General features: G+C 37.2%; 1 protein-coding gene across 3 annotated transcripts in view; it reads right to left on the reverse strand.

Annotated features, from left to right (window-relative positions):
- The window catches only part of prkx (protein kinase X-linked), a 46,534-nt gene that overhangs the window by 10,531 nt on the left and 11,210 nt on the right, over positions 1-24,793 (reverse strand). For 2 of the 3 annotated variants that reach the window (XM_088609301.1, XM_088609290.1), the window contains exons 2-5: positions 18,175-18,343; positions 16,481-16,744; positions 12,494-12,613; positions 2,954-3,049 (exon numbers count right to left, since the gene is read on the reverse strand). In XM_088609301.1, the coding sequence (XP_088465427.1) occupies positions 2,954-3,049; positions 12,494-12,613; positions 16,481-16,744; positions 18,175-18,343 (649 nt within the window). The remainder of the gene's footprint in view (positions 1-2,953; positions 3,050-12,493; positions 12,614-16,480; positions 16,745-18,174; positions 18,344-24,793) is intronic. The other variant, XM_088609313.1, reaches the window with a different exon arrangement.

Here is a 24,793-nt window from a genome sequence, read left to right on the forward strand (position 1 = left end):
TAAATGACTTCTGGATCTTTTGACATATATTTTAATAATTGCAATCAACACAGTCAGTGAAAATTGCACAGCATTTTTTTAATCATAAACATACAAGATATGTATTTCAAGCTTCATAAATTCATAAAATTTGCTAAACATACTAAACACAAACACCACCCACTGTAAGCTACTGACCTAGCCCGGAGCACCATTAATATTTTATATTAATATTTATCTTATGTTGTATTTAATTTTACCTTGTTTTATTATTATATATTTCCCCATTATTGCAGGGAAACTCCAGTATTTCAGATTTCATAGATAAAATGTATGTTTAGCAGATGTTCTATTTTGCTGCTGGTTTTCAATTTGACATTTTCTAGTGTTCAATATGAAAAATACCGAGTTAAAAATACTCAGCAAAGCAACTAAAGAGTCTGTAAGGCATGTTACTGATATATTAAAGGTGCTGTCAGGAGATGTGTGAAACTATTCACTATACTTATGTCATTGTAATTGCTGGGACAATGATTGCTGAAACCTCAGATGAAAAGCCCTTTTCAGATGCGTCACAAAAACACTGTACAGGCTTTTCTTTCCCTGTTCACTCATTTTTTTTGCCAATTAAAATATTAGCTGAAGTTCTGACACTTCAAAAATCCCTCCGAGAACTATGCTGCGATAAAAGTGTATATGAACAGTATGCACAGGGATTGTAAAGGCAGATCGCTACTGGCTTAGTGTGAACTGAATAGTGTAGACTCTGTAATGTCGTCAAATTCCACAGTTCATTTTAACAGCTGCTGGAGGAGCCTACAATGATTTAAGGACAAGGACAACACAGCTGAATTTCCCATTAGAGTTTACATGTGTGCAGAGGACAGTCAAATGATTTTCCCTTCTTTCGCCTTCGCAAGCTCTTTTACAGAATGGTTAGGTGAAAACATTTCACACAAAGTCTGAAATAAATTTAGCAGACTTGTTCGCCATCCACACAGGCCACCTCGAAGAAGTAATGGTGACATACTCAGAGATCTTACATGGGCTCCTTATTGTGCTCAACAGAGTAAAAACCTGAGACTTACGGCGATAGCAAGAGACATAGAAGCATACTGTACGTGTTGCTTTCACAGAACACTGGGCAGGTTTTTACTATGTAAAGCACAATGTGTTGTTGCTCAGTTTTAAAATGGGAGTACAATATAGGACCTAGCCACAATGAGTAAAACCAAATCTGTTTAGTTTCAGTCTGTTTTCACAATTTTTTCCAGCATCATTTTTTAAATATTTATACGTACACGGACCTAATTCGTGATAAGAGGAAAGGGTATATGATTGTTAAACCAATAAATTGCTTGGAATTGGAAAAGAAATCCTGATATTAGCTTTATGACTATATAGTCTCTCTAACCACGTGTTACACACATGCTGTGAACCTGATTACCTTATGCTTTCACAAACCCACCATAAAGAGTAACCAATTCTGCAACTTCAAGACATAAAGGTTACAAAGGAGAGGAGGCCATTTGGCCTATTTAGCTCATTTGGTTATTAGTAGCTAACTAAGCAGAGAATCTCATCCAGCTGTTTCTTGAACACAGCCAGGATATCAGCTCTGACAACATGGCAGGGCAGCTTGTTTTAGACTGCCACAAAAATTTGTATAAAATAGTGTTTCCTGTTCTCAGTTTTAAATGCATTTCCTTGTAGTTTCCAATTTTATCACTTGGTTTATGTTTGGTTTTGACTTAGAAGACATCCCTTTGGTTGACTTTTTTGATGCCTTTGAGGATCTTAAATTACTTGAATTCGGTTCCCTAGAACCAGTCTGATTCTTTCAGTGTGTCAGTCTGGGAATTCATCTAGTTGTGCTCTGGACTGATTTTACATCAGCATTATCTTTTATATAATTGTAATGATTTTCATTAAGAACTCAAGTTTGTCTTTTATTTTCTGTTTTTTGCTCTCAGACTCTTTTCTCCTGTTTTTTCTTTCTTTCAGGGAGACACAGATCTAGGGTACACACCCCTGACCCCCGTTCCACCCCTAAGTACAGCTGTTTTTCTTGTGTATGTCCTGACACAAGCCCTGCCCATCCCTGTTACATAAACACGTTCTAACAATCTAATTTTTCCATCTCAAAAACAACTTGGAGACTGTAGCACATTTCTATAACTATCCATGACAGGGACTAAAGAGAGGCAAAATTTTCCTGGTGTATTGGTTTTCATAATTTGTTTTAAAACCATTAAAATATGGATGTGAATCATTAAGCTGTGAATCATTAAGTTTCTAAAATACTTTCTGAGATGAGTTGTGAATGATCACAGTCTCCCAGCAAATACACACATGCCTGTTTCTTCCCCGATTATCCATCAAAATGTGAGAAAGTAGCATAAATCTCTTTAAATATTTGGTGTTTAAGTGAAATGTCTTTTTTATAGAAAAGACCAGTTGGCAACAGAATGTGGCCTCTCTTCCCTCAGTCAATATCAAGGTTCTTGCCAACAAAGTGCAGAAATCATTTGCCGTTTTTGATCATAGAAAAGCAAGACATTTCTCTTGCGAAACACAGTGTAACATACAGTGGTCACAGGAATTTAGCATTAAGTTCTCAGTGTAATATTGGAAATAGATGCTAACTCAGGAGGTTTCACAGACAAATGCTCTCCTGTTATCGTAGGGACTGTGAAAATAAAAGATGATATAACGACCACCTAGGATACACAAGACGTTAACCTAGCTCCAAGTATTAAATCACTTCATCAGAGTAAGAACACTTGATATTTTAAATTAAAGACTGGTTTGTACTTCCAAGATAACTTCCAGCTATATTTTTGTCCCTTCTAAGCTAAAAAAAAAATGAATGAGTTATTGTAATTTGATTAAAATGTATGTTTTTTCTTAAAGTTCTTCTAAAATTACAGCTTTTATTTCTGTGATGTTATCTTAATTTTCAGTTTAACCTTACTTTACATAAAAATCCAGATGCCGTGGGAAATCCAGTTTGCCAGCGAGTATCTTCTGGTAAATGCCAAAGGGATTGTCATCAAAGAAAGGAGGATACCTAAAAAAAATAGAGACAGTCCGATGGACTGATGTCAGTGTATCATTACATCACGCATTTCTAATATGGTGTCAGCGGCAAGTTAATAAATCCTATTCATCATATTTGTGAGCAACTGAAAATAAGTTCTGAAAGCACAATGCCACATGAAATAATCATAAAAACACTGAGCCAAAATAGCCTCTGCTATCTACAGGGAATAACTTGGAATTAAAACTGAAGAAAAAAAGTACTGCAGGACTCATATAAATATTTTAGCAAAACTATTAACCCTGTCTTTAAATAAGGCAATTCAAGCAACTATTGATGCCTAATGGACAACCAGCTACTTAACAACTCTACGGTGAATAACATATTCAAGCTTGCCTTTATACAGTTTTATTTCTAAGGCACTTACACTAGTCAGTGTAACACAATCTTCACCTCCTTTTTGTCCAAGGTTCTCCTCTTTCCCCCTGGGAATTCTTCCCGCACTCTAGCTTACAAAACTGTTACAATGTTGCTGAGATCATTCTGATAATTCATCTCCAACCTGAAGTCAATGAAGAAATTGGTGCCAAGCTAATTTCCATAGCAGATTTGTACCTGCTGAGGAATTACCTAAAAGGTCATAATCCATGTACTTTTTAATGCGTTTACTGACTGATTAAATTGAGCAGATTCAGGCCCCTAGAGGAAAACGGGTCTGAAAAGCTTGGATGTGAATAGTTCATATCTTGCATAGGAATGCAAATTTTTGGGCTGAATTTTTGGGCTAAACCTTTTCCAACCAGGATCGTGGTTTTTTTTCAGTAAATACAGTCATGCTTGAAAGTTTGTGAACCCTTCAAGGTGGTCATTATTTTAGATATTATATAAACCTAAACTCTTAATGAATATATAGAATCAATATCCTAAATAAAGACTTCCCACACATAAAAAGGGATTTGAACTCATAGATTACTAGACTGTGATATTTAACAAATCACCAGATATTTTTGTGTGCAAAGGTAAATGATTTTAGTCAATAACTTGTGGCACCTCCATTAGCAGCACTAACTTCACACAGTCGCCTCCTATAACCAATTATCAGTCTCTGACATCTTGTTAGAGGGATTTTTTCCCACTCCTCTTAACAAAACTCCGCCAGCTCTGTGAGGTTTGAAGGATGTCTTGCATGAACAGCCCACTTCAGGTCCTGCCACAGCATTTCAATAAGATTCAGGTCAGGGCTTTGGCTTGGCCATTCCAGGACACGGAACCTCTTCTTCCTAAGCCATTCTTTAGTGGACTTACTTGAATGTTTAGGATTGTTGTCTTAGTGAAACATCCACTTTGTGCCCAGCTTGAGTTTTCGAACTGATGGCCTGACATTCTTCTCAATAATTCCTTGATATTTCTCAGAATTCATGATTCCCTCAATGATGTCAATGTGCCCAGGGCCAGAGTAAGAAAGACAGCCCCATACAAGGACACTCCCACCACCATGCTTGACAGTAGGGATAAGTCTGAATCTTTTTGAAATGGCTTTATAACCTTGTCCAGATTTACGAGCATTCACTACTTTTTTCCTCAGTTCTGCTGATATTTCCTTTGTTCAAGGTATAGTGCTAGACTCATAGGAAGAGTAACTAACCTACTTTCGTGCAATTATTTATGTTTGCTCCTCCATAACACATCATTTCAGATCTTCAGTTTCATTGGTTATCTCGGTTAATTGGTTAACACTCTGTCTTTGGCCCACCTGATCCTGCTTTACCTTGGTGTAAGTCATAGAACAAAGGTTCACTTATTTTTTCACCTGCACAATTTCTGTATACTGTGTGTATTATTTTTCTGTATGGACATTTTCTTTCAAAACAATCAAATTGGTGAATGATTATCCTTTATTTCAATTAGGAAGTGACAAATTCTGATTAAATATGCATTTTGTGGTTAAAAAAAACAAAAATCTCAAATTATGCAATGGTTTCACAAACTTTCAAGCATGACTGTGCATGCGTATCTTCACACAGTGCCTTTCTGATGAAGGACTGATGTTGCAGGGTGAGAGTAAACATTACATACAGTACTCTTATTTTAATCCCTTTAACTCCTCCAGAAAAATGTATATACAGCATACGACAAAGCTTAGAAGAATGTGTGCTGAGGATATGTTTATAGATTCCAACACAACACAACTAAACCACAATTTATTGTATGACCTGCAGATTGAAGCAAATCATATGAATGTGTCACAGCACTAAAGATGAAAAATGCAAGTCTCTGAAAATAGAAATGATGATGAGCTATAACACAAAGCACAGACTTCCTGTCAAGTGTGGCAAAATCCAATCAGACCTGGTAAAATTCAATCAGACCAAGACCCATTAACACTGTCTGGACTGTTCTCGAGAAATGGATTACTAATTCATCTTTCAATGCAACAGCAAATATAGGGGAACATTTCCACTGATCAAGACCATGACGGATGAGTTAACAGCACTCAGTTGCTTATGTAGCTTTGGAATTATGCAACACCTCAAAGACAGCTGAGACTCCAGCTAATTATCCAACAAGGAAAGCTACAAAAGTCCAAAATGGCAACTGTGCATGTTAAAGGTAAGGCATACCACAACTAAACTAAAACCCACAGACTTTTTTTCAAAAACTGTTATGGATATGATTAATCCATCAATACTGTTAGTGGATAAACAATAAGATTTCTGTGCAAATAATGAAAGTCAAGATTTGTTTCTAACAATAACAGTAATAATGTGATCCTCAATACGTATGAAAAAAGGATATTCAGTAATCAGTAAGTGCTCACAATATCATTTACAGTACATAACAATTTTTTCGACAAACACAACCCTGATATCCTTCAACAGCCAACATGGATAGCTAATAATCAAAAATAATACAAGGAGGTAGCTGCGTCAGCATGCATAGGCTACAAAGGAACAAGTAAAGGTTTATTCCATGCTGAAAAGAGAAGAAAAGAAAGAAACCCCTGAAGAAGGCTCCACAGCCTAAACGTTGCATTGCTTTTCTTCCCTTTCCAGCATGGAATAAACCTTTACTTGCTCCTTTGCAATCAAAAATAATGTTGAGTGTTAAAACAGTGTAAACAATAACAAAAGAAAATATTGCGAACATCATCAACCAAAACAATCAGTAATTTAAACTCCAGTAATAGAAATAAGACACAGCAGCAAATCAGAGTTTAAAACAGTGCAAGCCACAGCTTGGATTAAAACAGAAACACTGATTTACAGATGCGGGAAAATCTTCACTAGGAGGCCATGCAGTATATAGAAACTCAAGAGGCCGTCAACAAACTAAGCAAAGGACCGTAAAGATCTTATGGCCTTAAAACTCAAGAGAACATTTGTCTTGGCTCGTGAATGTTTCTTTAACTGTCCAAAACCACAGGGGCAAAGGACATACACTATAAGAGCGGACACTTCAAAGGCTCTCAGTGATTGAGTGCAGTCGCAAAGGGCTGTATTTTTTTTTTTTAAAGGGCAGTTAGTAACTTCTAAATATCTATATCTGAACCCTCTGGAGGTCACGCTGGGAAGGCTCATGACAAAGTCACAGGATTCTCAGGTTATGCACAAGGAAACCACAATCTCCAGTATTAAGTTTCAGCTTGGGGTTTGCATTAAATCCATAAATGTCTTCCTTTAAAATGCTTAGCTATCTAGCTCTCCTATCCTGATGCTGTGGAAATATCTGCTGAATACGGTGAGGTGCAATGTGCTGAACTTCACTTGTAACTCATAGGCTTGGCTCGGTCACCAATTTTATTATTATTTTTTAGTGCTGCCCAAGATTGTCCTGCATAAGAAAGCCCATGCCCATGACAGGCCTTCTTATGTACTCCAGGGGAAGGTGTATCTATGGCAACATGAGCTTCCTTCAGACTAGGCCTTTTGTCCAAATGTAATACAAGCTATTCACAATCGCAAATGGTGTCAGTGGAAAGAAAGTGCCATCTGGAGAATGTCTGGTAGAAAAGAGCACAGAATAATCCCTGACAAGCACTGTGAGCAGAACATGAACACTCATCGGCCAAGACTAATACGTTTAAGGACAGAAAAACCTGTGACACCTGGTTTCCAGAAGTCTTTGTGCAGAAAGTACGACGAGATGAGGAAATCTGAGTTTAAAAACAGTAACAGAAGGGAAATCCATGCTAGTCCAAACACACAATAAATAATATGACTAAGTACAGCACAAAGACCTGCTATACTATTTCTATACTAGGCAAATTCATTTACTGGAACAATCTTTTTGTTCCTCCCAGTGCAATTACATTTTATGTGAATGTTTCTTGTTTCTTTTTTACAGTAATAAACCATTTCAATGTGGGCTTTAAGGGAGACAAAAATGAGAAGAACAAAAAGAAAAAGATACAGTACATAGAGACGCAATATTCAGACACACCTCGTGAAAGGTAACTGGCGAAGAATATATTTATGCTTTCTTCATAGCTTTACGATATAAAACACTTCTGATATAATCCCCTGATCATTTAGTTAAGGGATCAGCTTTCACCATGGATGGAAAGAAATGCCATTTAAAATGAGAGGTCAAGATCTCCCCTAGACTGCTAACTACACTATACTTCCTTTGACTACAGTGCTTTATATTGAATCATCTAATTGCAGAGGCCCGGTTAAGATTAGGTTTGTTCTCTTTCCTCCTGTTTCTGATAGCAATATGACATTAAGATGATGAATGTTTACCCAGTAGAATTACTCATTGTGTCTATTTATTTTAAGAGGTGGCTTTTTAAACTGCTCCTTTAAGTAATCAAAACATTTGAGGATGTGTCGGAGTGTAAATTCACCAGCAGATCTGCATGTGTGGCCAACAGCAAAGCCCCCATTATCAATTAATTAGCAGAAAAATAAAATGAATACTCCATTAAAAGGTCAGACCTAATCAATACGGCCCTCCAATGGCAATAATTTGACTCAGTCATTATTCCATTATGCTTTATTGAATGTATTCAAATGTGGTTTAAGGAACACAGCACACAGAATTGCTGGGTTTGGAGGTAGGGAAGCATTATCTTCCACACAGATCCATAATGTGGGCTTAAGCACAAATTAGAGTGCAAATAGCTATATCTGAACCTTAAAACTCTCTCCCCACTGGGACTGCTAGTTATGCAAAAAACAAATGAAATGTAGGAAATGAAAAATAGGTTTTATACCCATAACAAGTCTTTATCCCTGAGCAATAAAATACAGTCCCAAAACAATTACCTCTGGCTCTATGTTATGATTAGGATGTGTTTTTCCCAAAACATCCGTAACCAATTTTGTTTTGTGCGTGTGGTACAGTATGAGGAGGGAGGCTCTTTTATGCTTTTTCTGGCATGACATTCATATATATTCATATATCAGTATTCATACTTTAAATGATCAAAAATGAAAACTAACCTGAAATCCATCATTTCTACACAAGATTTCTATTCATGATAGAAATATGCGTAATCTTCTATTCATTCCTCACATTACAGATAATACTCCAGTCGGTTCCAGTGAATGACTTTTATAGAAATTAACATAGTATGTGTGCCGGGGGGGGGGGGAAGCGGCGCTCAGGAGGTGGAAATGCATAGAAATTCGTTGTTTTTTTTTGTAGAAAACAGAATCCTATACTTTATTTTAAAGAAAAAAAAGTTTAGGGAATTTTATTCTGTATTCTTAGAAAAACATGAATTTTTAAACAAACCAATGAAGCAATGCCAAATTTAGAAGGATTACACAGCTGTTCAGTAAATTAGAGTGCCAGTAGCGAAAATTAGGTGACTCTTTTGAGGCAAAAGTTACAAATAAGTTCAAAGGACCCTAGTGATCAAGCTTATAGTAAGCAAATCTGCCCTCTAGTGGTCACCCAATTTCCCCTCCATCTTAAATGAATATTTTTGATTGTTTTGGAAACAATTGTTAAGTCTGTGTTAAGCTTTTCAGTGAATTAACAGCATTTGGTATCAGAAAGATAAGAATGAACCAATTATACAATTTTATTGCCTTACACACACACCTTAACAGAAATGAAAAAAAATAACGTTCTGCCTTCCATTTATTCTTCAATGCAGTAGAGTTTTTAAAGCAGTGTAGTTTATATGAAGCATGGTTTTGTATCTGAAGTGACCACTTTTCAAATAAATCACCTATATGTTGAAGGCTTTTCACATAAACAATTTAAAGCTTTGTATTCTGGTTTATAACATTAAAAAAGAACAGTTTGTTTTCTATAAAGAACTTTCGAGGAAAATTAATCAAAAAGGAAGCATCTCAACCACACCTGCTTGAAGCGAACAGAGATACACAGCTCTAGCATCCCTTGTGTACAAATCAGAAAAAAACAATGCCTTTAATAATCAAATAATGCAGTTCTAGGAACTAAAATGAATAATAATAATTCCTTAAACTTATATAGTGCTTTTCCAGACACTCCACTCAAAGCACTTTACAGGTAATGAGGACTATAATGAGGTGTAGCCCCACCCGGATGCCATCAGCTATCAGTGGAGAGGAAAACACAGTAATGAAGTCAATTCATAGATGGGATTATTTGGAGGCCATTATTGGTAAAGGCTGGGGAGAAATTGGGCCAGGACACTGGGGTTACACCATTACTCTTTTCGAGAAATGCCATAGGATTTTCAATGACCACAGAGAGTCAGGACCTGTTTTATATCTCATCCAACAGATGGTACCTTTTTCTTTTACAATATATTGTCCCCACCACTATACTGGGGCATTAGGACCCACACAGACTGCAGGGTGAGCACCCCCTACTGGCCCCTCTAATACCACTTCCACCAGCAACGGAATTGACCTGGCTCACACCTGCTTATCTTCAATGGATTGACAGTTACGAGTTGCAGAGTGATATAGATGCTGTTATAAGTATACTTTAAAGTTTTAATACTTTAGAATGCCATCGATGGGATTTTCTCCTTTATTCAGTCAACAGGATCAATTTGACAAGAAACCTCAACATATTAGTTTTCCGTTTTTCAAATGAATTATTCTCATTGATATTTCTTTTTCAAGACTGTTAACCCTTAATTAACCCAAGGTGTGTATCAGGGAGCTCAGGCCCTTGTCTAATTACAAGTATGTCGGTTGAATGTTTACTCCTTCTCAGTGCTATTATTTTTCAGGGCTCAGACACAGTAAGGGAGCTCTCTGAGAGTTTCACCTTGCATCAAAAAAGAGATCAGAAGAAGAACAATAATTTTTCATGCTCCACATAATTTATTAAAAAGCTCATTTAAAAGGGTGGAAATAATAATATGTATGATTATTATTACCACTCAGTGAACAGACCTATCTTTTCATTATTTAAAATGTAAATAACTTCATGTCCCCAATGAGCTATTGATATAAAACTAATAATATTTGTTTATCTAAATAAACTTGCATTTAAATCTGATTACTGGGGACAAAAGCCTGAAAAACAGATGGAAAACAATAAGCAGAACATGGGTTCAGACTGGTAATATAAACTGGGCCGGTTTAGTATTGCACAACAGGATTGTGTGAACAGCAAGTCTGTACAAACGCATATTATAAAACGGCCTTCAATAACCATTAATAAATGCTGTTACTTTTTAAACTGTGAACAAAGAGTTTTGGAACCACAAAACACCAAGCTCAAGAGGATTACCATGCCCAACCTCAGTAGTGAAGATTTCTCTATCAGCAAAATTGAAAGTGCCCCATCTGTGAGAGCAACTCCCCCAGGCATGAGATGCTGTCTGCTTAAGCAGACAGTACCCTAGTCTGGAGACACTAGAAAACTGACTCTATAATGGACACCACACCTGCCCAGGACTGGGCAACAACTTGTCCATCTGCAGAATGTCAGTAGTTTGCGGTCTGCGTGAACATGATCTGTATGTTTGCAGGCTGTTTAGAGGTAAAGTTGAAAGCAGATACATAAAATATTTGTTTCTCCGAGAACAAGAAGTGGGGTGGCTGCAGAAACAACTGTAGAGCCTCTACCCCATCTGTATATGCTGATTTGACCTTGGCCGTTGAATTGGTTCCCACCATCCAGTATGGAGGTTGAAGTGTCATGATGAACAGACTTTAAGCCCAAAAAATGACTGTGTTAACATAACATAACACTGAGTGTAACATTACTGCACTGAAAACACTACTTTTTATGTGTAGTTTCTGTTCCCATTTACTGCTATTTTGTTTGAGATTTATGATTAAAATATTTGATTAAACCCAACAGGAATGGGCATTTCATCTGTGCAAGAGTATGTACAAGCAACACTGGGAAAACTGTTTCGTTCTAATGCTTAGTTATGTCATAGCAGAGGTTGCTGGAGGCACAATTAAATCCAAGAACACCTACAGACAGGCTCCTCACAATGCAAGACTGTGATCAATGTGCATTACACTAAATGTGCTTTCCTGTTCTGAACTAAGATATTGGCATTTCTATGACATCAAAGGTCAGTATTGTGCACTTCAAAGGCAACCTCAGCCTACTAGAACAGGATCATCAGAGCATGAAATAACATGCCCATATGATCCAACTTATCTCAGTCAGTAATGTAAATTGATCATTGCTGATTGGGGCAATTCTGGTAGTGAAACAGTGCCTTCTTTGATCTAAGCTGTGCAAATGGTTCTATTACAGTGAAATTTACATTCTTATTTGAAATAATTTACATATGAAATTATTCATGAACCAATCATTAATTAAATATGAGAATGTATCTATATCATGACTTTGGTTTCTTCTGGTGAAAAGTGCAGAATGTTGGAATCAATAACGTCTCTATGTTGATATTGTATGTTAAATGTTGTGTTAAACAGAAATCTTCAAAAAACGTTTACAGAACGACAAACAACTGGAATTCTGGAAATGCAGCATTTTACAGTTCTATAAAAGTATATCATATCCCTCACAACATGACGCATGTCTCACTGTGATGTCTCAGAGTGCTGTTAATCCTAAATGCTATCCTTAGACATCACCAGATGCCTGCTGAATTGTTGTGTGAGCTGTGCTGCTAGTGGATAGTCTTCCTTTGCCGGACACCCTGCCAGCATGCAATGTGTTTATAAGCCCAGTCTGGATGGTTTCCTGCCATCTCAACATCATCTGGGACTCCTGTACTGCACTCCAGCTATAAATGAATACAGCACATTGCAAGGCATTTTGCTCGGGATGTTGAAGGGCGATCTGCAAAATTCATTTATAATTCTTCTTACATTTCCAAAATGGAATCTTTACTGCTCTGCAGTACTGAGGCCAACAGTAGAAAGACCAATTGTTAAAAATAAAAAAGCTCAGCCACACACTGCAGGCTCTGTAAAAATGCACTTTTTTTTGGTTTGGCATTTGCTTAATTTTAGTGTCCCCGCCAATGAACTTTTCTGTTCGAAACCATGGCTCTGGCCAGCAGGGTAACTGCACAAACGGACTAGAACTTACCCGGAGAGCATCTCGAAAATCAGCACTCCTAAAGCCCACCAGTCCACTGCTCTGCCGTGACCTTTACTCTGAATCACCTCTGGAGCCAGGTATTCTGGAGTCCCACAGAGGGTCCAGGTCCTGCAAAAACAACGAAAAGGGTCCCTGTCAGAAGAGGACTAATAATGCTATCGGTTCAGGGGAGGGGTCATGGCAAAACCTTGCGGACAACCCCAAAAAACACATTACATTTCTTTACCCAAAGGGTTACAAGGGAATGGAACAAGTTAACCAGCCAGGTTGTTGAAGCCGATACCCTGGCTCCTTTCAACACATGGCTGATAGAGAACTTCAGATCAATAAACTACTATCAGAAGAGATAGATGGGCTGAATGGCTCTTGTTTATATGTTCTTAGATGAGCTGGAAGGTTACAGCACCTGTTCTTTGAGGACTGATGACAATTTTCTTATACTGTAAATGCAGGAAAAAAGCACAAAATTTATTGTCGCTTAAATGCAGGCTACCAAGGTATATAACTCAAAGTTGATAAAGATGTAGAAGGGATTCTGAATCCTACTTATAAAAAACCTGAAGGCTGCCTAAGGTGACAAAAACACCTGAACTTCTGGCCATCCCTTAAAATTAATGTCATGCAGTTTGCTCAATTTTCGTACAGCCTCTACTATTAAAGCCATTAAGTTGAACGTCTTACATGTTTTACGAAGCTCTGCACCTCTCAGTAGCTGACTGAATAATAAATCTCACTGTGCTGCCATCATTAAGATCTAAATGTTAAAAACCTGCTGCTTCCACAGAGCGCTCCGCAGAGCTGTGTTAATTACTGTACTTGGTCTATCATGACTGTTACCATGGTGAGTGCACTGTCCTGTGAGTGATGATGGAAGAACAGCTGGCAGGAGCTGCTGCTTCAGGACTCTTTGAGAACTTTTTGGCAAAAGTCCTTTTTGAAACGATAAAAATCAGCTTCAACAGGTCTTCTGCCAAAGCCATTTGAGCACTGTTGAGAGACGTGAGTTTCCAGTCTTTGCGTAACAGGAGACTTTAAAGACCATCCTTTAATATGTTCTCATATTGTGGAAGTGAAATTTAAAGCAGAACCTCACAGCCAGAAAAGTCCACCACTTTAATGTGCTTTTTTAAAGTGAATCCATCAAGGCCTCAATACATATGGTCTGAGTTAATGCAAAGATCTTTAGTACACTCCCTGTAATCAATGTGCTTCACTTTCTGTATGTTCTCTAACATTACAGAAGGAGGCTTCCTCCTGTTCTTGAGTGAAGTCCTGCTGTTTTCATGGCCTCTAACTCTGAGGGGATCATTAAGAGCCACCAGAGGTCTTACTTTAGAACTTTTATGCTCATCAGTCAGTAAGGGCAAAGGGAACACACAGCATGCGTTTGTCAATCTGAGCCACATTTTACCCTCTTATTTTAAACACCAGCTACAGATTCTCCTCACACAGCCTCTTTCCTGTCTTTCTCTTCGCAATCTTTGTCTGACACTGTGACGGAGATAATCTATACTGCGAGTGGGGGAGTTGGTCACAGGAGTTAAACATGCAGCATAAATACCAGACATGACTTGATTTCACATTAGTGTCAGTACTCATCCTCTTTTAGCACATCATCTCCCCCCTCTTTGCCTTCTCTAACTGTGATTGGTAAAACGCCAAATGGAAGTTTTGTAATGATCTTTAACTCATGAGATACAGCTCTGTCGATAGATACTGCTATAAAACTTAAGCTGTCTGTGTTCATGTTTTTTTATTTTATTCATCCTTTAGTTTCCTGTATTGTCCTCTAGAATGTTAACTAACACTAACCCCCTTTACTTGTTTTTTTCTCTTTAAAAATTCTATCTGAAGATGTTATCTAATTAATATGTGGTCTGATGTTCAGGTCTTTGCAAGGATATTACGTGAAGGAAAGCTTTTATGTTATTGTAAGCAGGTTCTCCCCTCTTTGGAACGTCTACTAGATTAAGGATCTTACAGAGGTGCTTCAATTGCAAAAAAATGAGATTCAGAGTCAGATCTTACTCCATTTATCAGCCTCACATATCCCATCGTGAGCCTCAGCTATACCTGTCTCTCCTGGTCTTCTGAGTGTATGGCGGTATGTGCTTCTCTCGTGTACTGTACTTTTAAAAACCTAAACATCAAGAAAAATATTCCACGAAAACAGGAGTAAAATCTCAACAGGAGGCAGAGTGCTTCATAAAACACCACATACGCAATGACATATGTTAGGAGATTTCTTTGCTCACCAAATATACAGCACAGATGCTGCAAATTTTACTAAATGCCGATACTTAAAGAAAAAAAATATATAATGTAATTTAGGTACAGTATATTAAATACAACCTTAAATTATACCTTTTTACAGTCTTTTAACATGGAACTACTGTATATTTACATGGTAATATATTACAACCCATGGTTACCCGCATACCTAGCTGGAAAAATGAATAGATGCAATACATCTTTCTCTACGGTTCCAGAGAAATAAGAGAATCTCAGCTGAGTGCTGGATTCTAGTTTGAGTTCATTTCTCTGTCTCAAAGCAAGCTGACAACAAAACACATTATTCAAACAACAGGAAAATAGCACAAGCCTCACCGCCTGCTGTGAGATACAAGGAGGGAATTAAGCAAAGAGGAGATGACTGTGTTCACTAAAGGTCCCCGTGTCATTTAATGAATTCATGTCTCCCTGCAGTCCATTTTATTTGTGTTCATGTGATGTCATATTATTTTCTTCAGTGTTGCATATTAGCTTTTATTGCAGAATAAGGAGGTTGTGGCACAATGTACGTGTACAGTGCATTCAAAAATCTCTACAGATATCCACTAGATGGCGGTGTGAACACACATGTAATAAAAGGACACCATCATAAAGAAAACCAGGGGCTATTAAATGTTGTAGAGTTGCTTTCTGACTATGGTTACGCGTTTTATTGCCTTTCAATGATGTAAATAGTTTTCACTAATGTATGTACTGAGAAATGACATGATTTAAGATGTTAGAATGGCTGCTGACTCACCAACCTCCATTTAGATACAGTAGAAACAATCCCTTGAACACTACTACAGCAATTTTAAAACTAATTCAAAGAGAAAGCAAAACATAAATACCATCACCATTTGAGCTGTTAAAAAGTTTAGATGTAATAATACATACATAGTGATTTAAAGAAATTTTGCATAAATCCTCTTTTGCTTTGACATGCATATAATGCCAAAAATAATGATTCTGCTGAAATGTGAGTACGAGCTAGTTCTTATATCAATAATTAAAAAATAACAGAGGATTTTTTTCTGTTTTCAGCTCAGCCACAGGGTATAAAGGAAAGATTGACTTCTGTTTATCTTTTTAATTATATTCCTGGACACAATGGTTGTTACTGTCACACTACCACCCCAGGAGCTAGATACTTACTTAACAAGCAAATATGTGATGGTGTTTTACCAAGCGTGTGGAACAAAAAAAAGTATGGCTATTATGGTCTGAACAATCTAGTTCCCAGAAATGGCAATTTTCTGCAGTAACTGCTTGATCATTAAAGTCTTTTTTTTAAAGATGTACAGTATATGTAGGTGTCTGAGGTGGGTGTGCTATATTATATTGCTTCACACATAACAGGAAATCAAAACACTGAAAGAGCAGGAGGAAAGATTCACAAGAAAAATCAGGCTCAAGGTTTTGTTTTGCATTATAATATCCTATAAAGTCGACGTAACGATTAAAATGCTTAAATGGGATATACCCATTACAAAACCGTAATATAGCTATACTTATTGTATATATAATATGTCAGGTGGGTAGCTGAGTCAGCATGTGTAGGCTGCAAAGGAAGTAATAGGTTTATTCCATGCTGAAAAGAGAAGAAAGAAAACACTCTGTGGTTTCTTCTCTGTTCAGCATGGAATAAACCTATTACTTGTTCCTGTATACAGTATATAATATGCTTGATATACTTGTACATACCTGTCAACAAGCTTTTTAGCAAATCCAAAGTCTGTGAGTTTCATATGGCCTTCTCTGTCCAGCAATATATTTTCAGGTTTCAAGTCTCTGTAAACTATCTCCTTGGAGTGCAGGTACTCTATTGCACAAATGATTTCTGCAGAATAAAACAGTCCTGTGCTGTTGTTGAATCGGCCCATATTGCGCAAATAGCTGAAGAGTTCACCTCCAGGCACATAGTCCATTAACATGTACAGAAATCGGTCATCATGATGAGTCCAGAATCTGTGAAATCAACAACAAAGCATTGATGAAAAAGATGTATATTAGATGCCGAAATGCCAGATTGGCATTGAATGTTCATTAACTTCATAAAATAAATCAAATGCTAAAAGTCTAAACAATTTTCCACAGCTAAAGGTTTTTTGGAAATAGTTTTAGTTTAGAATGCAACAGATACCTTTGCTTTTCATTCACATAGAAAGTGATTTTGCTTTATCCTAATTGGAAGTACAGGAAATGTTGTCTGTTGTAGGCGGAAGTTATGATTTTTAATAAATCATAACTCCTGTCTAGAATTCTATGATAAAATATAATTATACAAAATAAAATTCTACTTTATTCTTAAAAAAGCTCACGGTTACTAAAGCCAAAATTGCAACTGTGACTTTATTGCCCTTACTGACAAAATTGGCCCTGTGACTTTATACTAGTTTTTTGGTACATAATAATATATAATGCATGCAAAGTGTAACATTTTGAATAAGCTAGTGACATACTAATGACATACTGCAGAGAACAGGTTCTCAGAATCTGTAGACACCAGGAAAAGAGAACATTATCATTAACTATTGTATAATTTAACAAACATTCTATAATTTGAAATTACAAAGTTTAAGCCCAAAATGTTATTTTCTTTTAAGCATATTTCTGACTGCCAGTCTGCTGAGCAGGCCACACAGCTTTATTTCCCCCTATTCACGGTCAGTGTCTTGTGTAGGATTATGGGATGTCAACTTCCTACCATACAATAGAGGGGCCACAAGCTGTTTTTGTTTAATGTCTGCTTCCATGTGTCACCATTAAAAATGAAAAAACCACCTCCACGATAATAATGAATTTAATACTAGAAATACATAAGCAATTTCCCCAATTCCATCCGAATCAAGAGTGAAACACAAAGGGGCATACAGTAGGACACAACCAGAAGCTATGACGAAGTGCACTAAGAACTGTGAACGGGAGGCATATTTTACACAGAGTGGTGGGAGTGTGGAACATGCTACACAGCCATATTGTTGGAGCTGATGCACTGGCTTTCTTCAAGAAACAGCGGGATGAGATCTTTGGATCACTTAGAAAAGATTTGTTTCTTTGTTCATCAGGGGTCTTGAGCATTTCATCCAGTCTAACACTCAAATTTAAAATAAAATCTAAATCCTACAAGAAGAAAAACCTGAAGTATGCTTAGTGGAGAAATGAGACAGATTACGGTGCAACTCCTGTACGAAAGAGAAAAATTATCATAATCATCAACCTCCATCATCACCTCATTTTCAAAATGAGAAACAAATCAAAACATTCAGAACTATATCAAACAGGGAGTGAAGCATTCTTTTCACATTTATGCCATAGCCTTGTTTTCAGATCCTAAAGCCTCTTCACTCCATGCGTGATAAAGCAAGCAGGCATCAGTCACCACGCTCGACACTTACAGCCTGATAAGGAAAGGATGATTAACCTCAGCAAGCACTGCCTTCTCATTGTGCACATGCTGCTCCTGCTTCAGTCGGATGACGTCGGGGATCTTCATCGCTTTCAGTGCAAAGTACCCCCTAGTGATTTTGTCTTTCACTAGAAAAACACGGCCAAAGGTTCCAGTGCCTGGTGAAAAAAAAAAAACAGCAATAGATTCTGTATGCGTATACTGTAATAGCATGGGCTGCAATCACACACATTATCAGTTATTTAATGAAACTGGTCAAGAAAAAACTGCTGCAACAGCGATAACTGAAAGACGTGAAAGGTAATGTGATTTAAAACCTGTACCACTGATAGCACTTTAAAAGTCATAATGTACTTGTTTAACAACAACCTGTGAGGGGTAAAAATTAAAAAAAAATCAGTGTGTTCAACTGTTCCCCATCCATACACCCATTAGATGATCTAGGTTACAGATGTGAACGTTTCAGATGCCCATAGAATGTTCTGCAGCAGGTGGAGCTTGTGGCAGCATTTTTGTCTTCATTCGTATAAAGGTATTCAATTGCAACGCCTTAATCTTGTGTTCTTATTGACTTTTGTGATGATTACGCAGCTCATCGTAATCATCAGGTAACACCAGACATAAGAAAAAATGACTGCTGGGTTGCTAAGATCCCATGACTGCCAGGCTGTGAGCCACACAGCAGTGTTGCCACACCAGTGTGAATAAGACTGCATGAGAGCACTGGCCTGGATGTATAAACCCTTTCACATAGACAGGTTATGACAGCTCCGAACCATCAGAAGGGCAGTAGTCAAGAGACAGCGCAGAACAGTCACAGCTGCCTGAGTAATGTAGTGTGCCAGTTTCAATGCAGTATAGTGTATGGCTACTGTACACCTTATGCAATTGTACACAAGATTACTAGAGAATAGGGGTATACCTTTACTTCGAATGAGCCTTCATTTTTCTTTCCCTAAGTTAACATGGCTACTGAGCGAAGGCTGCATTCTGTTCTTTTTTCCCCCAAACACAGCAATCTGAAGCGTGCCATACACATGCAGCTCACATACAGATGCACAGGCTACAATTGCTTTCACTGTGCTATGATGTTTCTTGAACAATGAGTTGCCTTGTCTTACAAAGATTAGGTGTTCTTCACAATACAATGTGAGGTCTGCTTCTCCCCTGAAGCTACTGCATGTTGTTAGTCTGCTGTGTACAAAACATTTTGGAAAAAAAACTGTCTTGTTGGGGGTCTTTAGTCAAGGACAATGGGATTTCGTTGCTTGCAGAGCCCTGTCATACCTCCGTGTGTTAGGGAAGTGACTGGTCAGTGTGGGCATGTACTGTATGTGCTGTGTGAATGTCATGTTTTTGGGAGGGGTTTCTAAGACATCTTAGGCCATCACTACCTCTGAGGAGAAGGAATCAAAAGAGGTGAGGATGTTTGAGACACACTTCCTTGTGTCTTTACAGGAAGGATTAATTATCAATCTCCCAAATATTTTGAAACACTGTATAATACATACATTTCCCACATGCTAGTGTTTCCGCAGTACCTGAAGCATAAAAACTTCTCAGTGCTTCCCTGGCAGGCCAGATTAAATTAACTTACTCTTGAAACAAACTTGAACAAAGAAAGAAATGAACACAATAACTGAAGTCATTCATTTCAACACTTATCTGATCAGATGAGTAAGGCAGTCCTATAAGACTTGTAATGTAACAAAGAGGTATCGCACATATTCTGGATTAATTTACCTTTCTGAAAGAAGAACACTCATACAGTGTATGATGTAAGTACAGTTTCATCATAATCAAACAAACCAATATAGCAGACATAAATAAAAGTATAGCAGCAACAGACATTGGGCTTGTTCTTACTCATTTCAGGAAACTGACGCAGATTCTAATCATGTTTGAAACGTAACGTATTTGTAGATTACCACACTACCATAGCAACACAGCTATCGGTAAAGAAAAAGACAACACCCAGGTTTAGGCAACAATTCTGAAGTACCCAGTATCATTAACACAAACACTTCCTATTGGGTCTTGGGTTTTTTTAAATATAAGAAAAAGACAGAACACTGATGTGGGCTCAATGGGTAGTAAAATAAACTCCAGTCAATACAGCCATGTGCTTTAAAATTCCAAAAGAGTGTTTGTAATTAGTAAAGTCCTTTGCAAATGAAAGGCATGTTGTTTTACAGGTGCTCCACCATGAAGCCAAGTTTCCATGGTATTCAAAAACAGAAAACAAAGGAAGGTTTAGTAAGAATATTAAATTAAACTAAAAGGCTCATCCTGCAAGAAGACACTAAAATAGATGCTGGTGTACAGTACATTTATATGAATACATTTAAATTTCTATACAGATATGTCAAATGCACTCCAGAGCACACAGTCAAACTTAACTCAGTTATAGTTTTGAGTCTAATACATTGCCTAGTAATAGAGTAATATATTATAAACCAATTGACCTACCACAAAAAGTTCTTAGAACCTATTAAAATGTATTTAGGTTAAGCATTTTCTTTCAGTACTTACAATTGCTTATGTGTGTGCTAAAGCAAGAGTTTTCTGAAGGTATATTCACATACATTTTAAACAGGTCAGTTTTTGACAAGCATTATTTACCTCAAATGAAACTGATATTAATTTTTAATTGGAATGCTTACACAGAAAAACAAAATCTAACAAATCTGGAATTGCTATGGACCTGGACAATTCAAATTTACCATGTTTAAAGTACAAAACATTACTTTTTATAGTCATTAAATCTTTTGGTCTTGCTGTACTCCTCCAGATAACATGTTTGTACTGGGTTCTTCAAATTATTGATATACCAAAACCTTACTGGAATATTAAGATACTGTATATCAAGTCAGGGTATTAAGAATATTAAGTCAGGATTCCCCTAAGTCTACAAAGACATGTTTTAAGGATTTTGTTCAAACAAAAAGCCTAAATGTATACAAAAGGTTAAAAGAATTTATATAGAAAACAAATGCTTATGCATGGCCAGCAAATCTATTGTTGTCAAAAACTGCTCACGTATAAACTGTGTATTAATGTATGTGGTCGGCATACTCGATTTAACAATCACACAGGCTACGGAATGACAACCGGATAATCTGCAAGTCTATTGCCACAAACGCAGGAGTTGCAGACATATTCAATATTTTCCTATCCAGATTAATCCCTTTGTTAACTTCCATGTTAATATCCAGGCCATGGGAAGCTCACAATAGTATAATATAATCATTTGCATGGCTTAGTAAAAGCAGGTGGCACTTATCGTATTAAACAGCACGTTTGTGTAGGAAGCATCCTTAAAGGATTCTCCATTTATATTCTACATACTAAATCAAAGCAACGTTCCAATAACTGCTTGTTAATGTGATGTATAAGACAATAAAACACAGATATTATGCAAGTATCTACAGGCACCCCCTTAAAAACAAGACCTACTGCATGAGGTTTAGTTCAAGCTTACAGTGTGATTTTACAAGCCACAAGATGTATGTTAGAAAAACAAAAGAGTACTTTATTTGCCTTGACATCTCAGGAGATTTAAACCTTTGACTAGTCACATGCCGCAGTGCAGGAACACGATCACGGTGAGAGGAGCTCTCTCCTATTTGCACAATGTGAAGGTCACCCTGTGAAAAATACCGCAGAACAGTCCTTTTGCCAGGAAGAAAACTTCTTTCACTTCACTTTTTCTTTGCACAGCATACTGTACGTCCCAAGGAACGCAAGGGACAAACATACAGCCCCTGGCAGCTACTGTATTTGCCCTAAAGTATCTTAAATAAATTATGTTACACCTGATACAAGTACTCAATAATCTCAAAGGCATTTACAAAGTCAACCCTGTGGACCTCTTCCAATTGAAGAGTAAAATATGAACCACAGGAAATAAGTGGAAACTACATGGAAGGCACTTCTTTAGCCCAGGGGTTGTAGGAGTGTGGAACAAGCTATTCAGCCATGCTGTTGCTCTTTCAAGCAAACAGCTGGATGAGATCCTGGGGTCAATTAACTGCTAACGCCCAAACGGACTAGATGAGTAATAAGCTTTCCTCTCATTTGTAACCCCTTCTACAATCAATTACATTTCTGTCATTTTCAGACACCATTTCTGCATGAAAAACAGACACAAAGCATTATGAAATCTATCAGCCGTCCAGATGAAGAGACAAAAAACAGTGGTATCCTGTGCATCACTTATCGCCATACGGTAAAGTATATAAAAGAAATAACGCATCAAAACACCCTGCTATTCCCAAGAGAAACAATTTAAAACGATTCATTGGAGGCAACAAGGTACAGCTGTTTTGCTCTTGGCCATCTCTTTTAAGACTGAAAAAGTTTTTTTTGTGGTGAAACGTAAAGCAGTTCTCCTTGCTTTGTACGTTTTAGAGAAAAGTAATTTGTCTCACACTGTAGAGTCGCATTAGTCATGTCGCACAGCTCTGCTGCATAGTGCATGATTCCTCTTTTCTTTCAATACATGCTTCAGAAGACAGCGCTATTCTGTGATTTTCTGTTCCTGCACCATCCCTTATATCCTTTTACGAGCTCTATGTACTCAATTAATCTTGTTGATATACAATGAAGATATCTTATCATCTGCTTTCTCCTTTACCACCTTGTATGATTCATTAGCTCCTACTACAGAGCACATTTTGCAGAGTACTTTTCATATTTGAAAAGATATAGTCATATATTAATTAGCACCTGAATTATTTGATTAGCACTTCTTAACAAAATACCTCATTTTTGGATGTATTTTTTAATCAAAAGCTTCTATATAAACCTGCATGAGATTACAGCAACCTACTGCTAGGGAGAGCATAGGGCGGAAGGGTGGCACTGTGGCTAAAGATCTGTGCCTGTGGCTGGAAGGTTGCTGGTTCAAATCCTGCGTCCAGCAGAGGAATCCTACACTGTTGTGCCCCTGAGCAAGGCCCTTAACCCCAACTGCTCCAGGGGTGCCGTATAAATGGCTGACCCTGCGCTCTGACCCTAAGCTTCTCTCCCTGTCTGTGTGCCTGTGTGTCTCATGGAGAGCAAGTTGGGGTATGCAAAAAGACAAATTCCTAATGCAAGAAATTGTATATGGCCAATAAAGTGATTTTATCTTATTAGGATTTTTGGATCTACAGTTCAAGAATACAAACATCCAGTATTTCACGTACAATTAAGGAATTTACATTAGAGATCATACTAGCATGACATTATTGAAAGGCTTTGCAAAATACAGGTAAAAAAATTTGTCTTAAAGGACACGTGTTATTTTTGTTGTTTTTTTTTCCAATTCTCCTCAGACAGAGGTTTTACTTTTTTTCCCCACAATGTGAGGTGTGGAGAGAGATGTTGAGGAGGTAATTGGGAATTAAATGTAAAAGAAAATAAATTGGTGATTTAATGGTTTCAAACAAAGTTTACACAATAGAAAAAAACCTACAGTTTAGTTCATCCATCCATTTGTAAAACTACAGTTTATCATAATCAAGATATTACCTAATACCTATGTATTTAACACAAGTTTATATATACAAAGAAACCATATGACTTTTAAAATTCAAATTCAACATAACAGACTATAATAACTAGCTTGCCATCTATTAAAGTAATGATTAACTGATCAAGTGTTTGCTAGCACAAGCCATAGATGGAATTTATATGTTTTCCTCAGCAGATAATACATTTTATTAAACCATTCCAATCTTTCAGACATTCCCACACTATTTACATTTTAAAGCAATTCATTACTTTAGTGCAGTGGCCAGGTGAGCAACACCAGAGCACTCTGGATCATTAAGTTTTTTGTGAATCCCTCAAGCTGAGTGAGGGTTTCCTAGTTACAGTAATAAACACTTGTAAGGGTCCAACAGAGTTCTGTCAGTCTGACTATACCTCAGTGTAACACAATACTACAATCGTTCTCTACTTGGTATCCCACTGGGAAGAGAGAGGAGAGAATTATTTATGAAGCTTGTTACTTTATACACAGAGAAACGTTAGCAAACCTACAGTGGGTAAGCGTATCAGAATTGCTGTACTATACACCGGTACCGTGATACCAGGACAATTAAATGGAGTAACAGGGCATCACACTTGACCAATACACACTACGGGGAACAGGGAAAGTTTGGGATAATTAGTTTCTAAAAAAGGAAATATTTTTGTTTTCTAACATTAACTTTTGAACTTATCAGGCCATTAGCTAGCTTGTAATTAATTATTTTTAGGTTTGTGCTCTTACAAAACAACTCTTGGCCTCCTTCTGCAATTTCCTATCCTGGAAGGAAACCTATATTTACAGTACCCTGCTATACTGTTCTTTCAGACAAAATATGCAATGTTCAGGTCTGACTGCCATAAGTGGAGCAGCAGTGTTCTGTGTTTCTAAGGCCTTAAAACAAGCGCAGCAAATATGTTAACACCATCAACACTTTAAAACCCTGCTGCATATCAGGAGCAGCAAAAAGACCCTGACTAACCAGTTTTAAATTGTACAAGATGTACTAGAAGTGGTACAATTTCCAGTATTTCTTGAAACAAAGGTTTTTTTTTAGGTTTCAGATGAAAACAGAAACTATGGAAACAGGTGA

The sequence above is a fragment of the Lepisosteus platostomus genome, chromosome 2 (genome assembly GCF_059453375.1).
Source record: "Lepisosteus platostomus isolate fLepPlt1 chromosome 2, fLepPlt1.hap1, whole genome shotgun sequence".
Classification (NCBI taxonomy): Eukaryota; Metazoa; Chordata; class Actinopteri; order Semionotiformes; family Lepisosteidae; genus Lepisosteus; species Lepisosteus platostomus.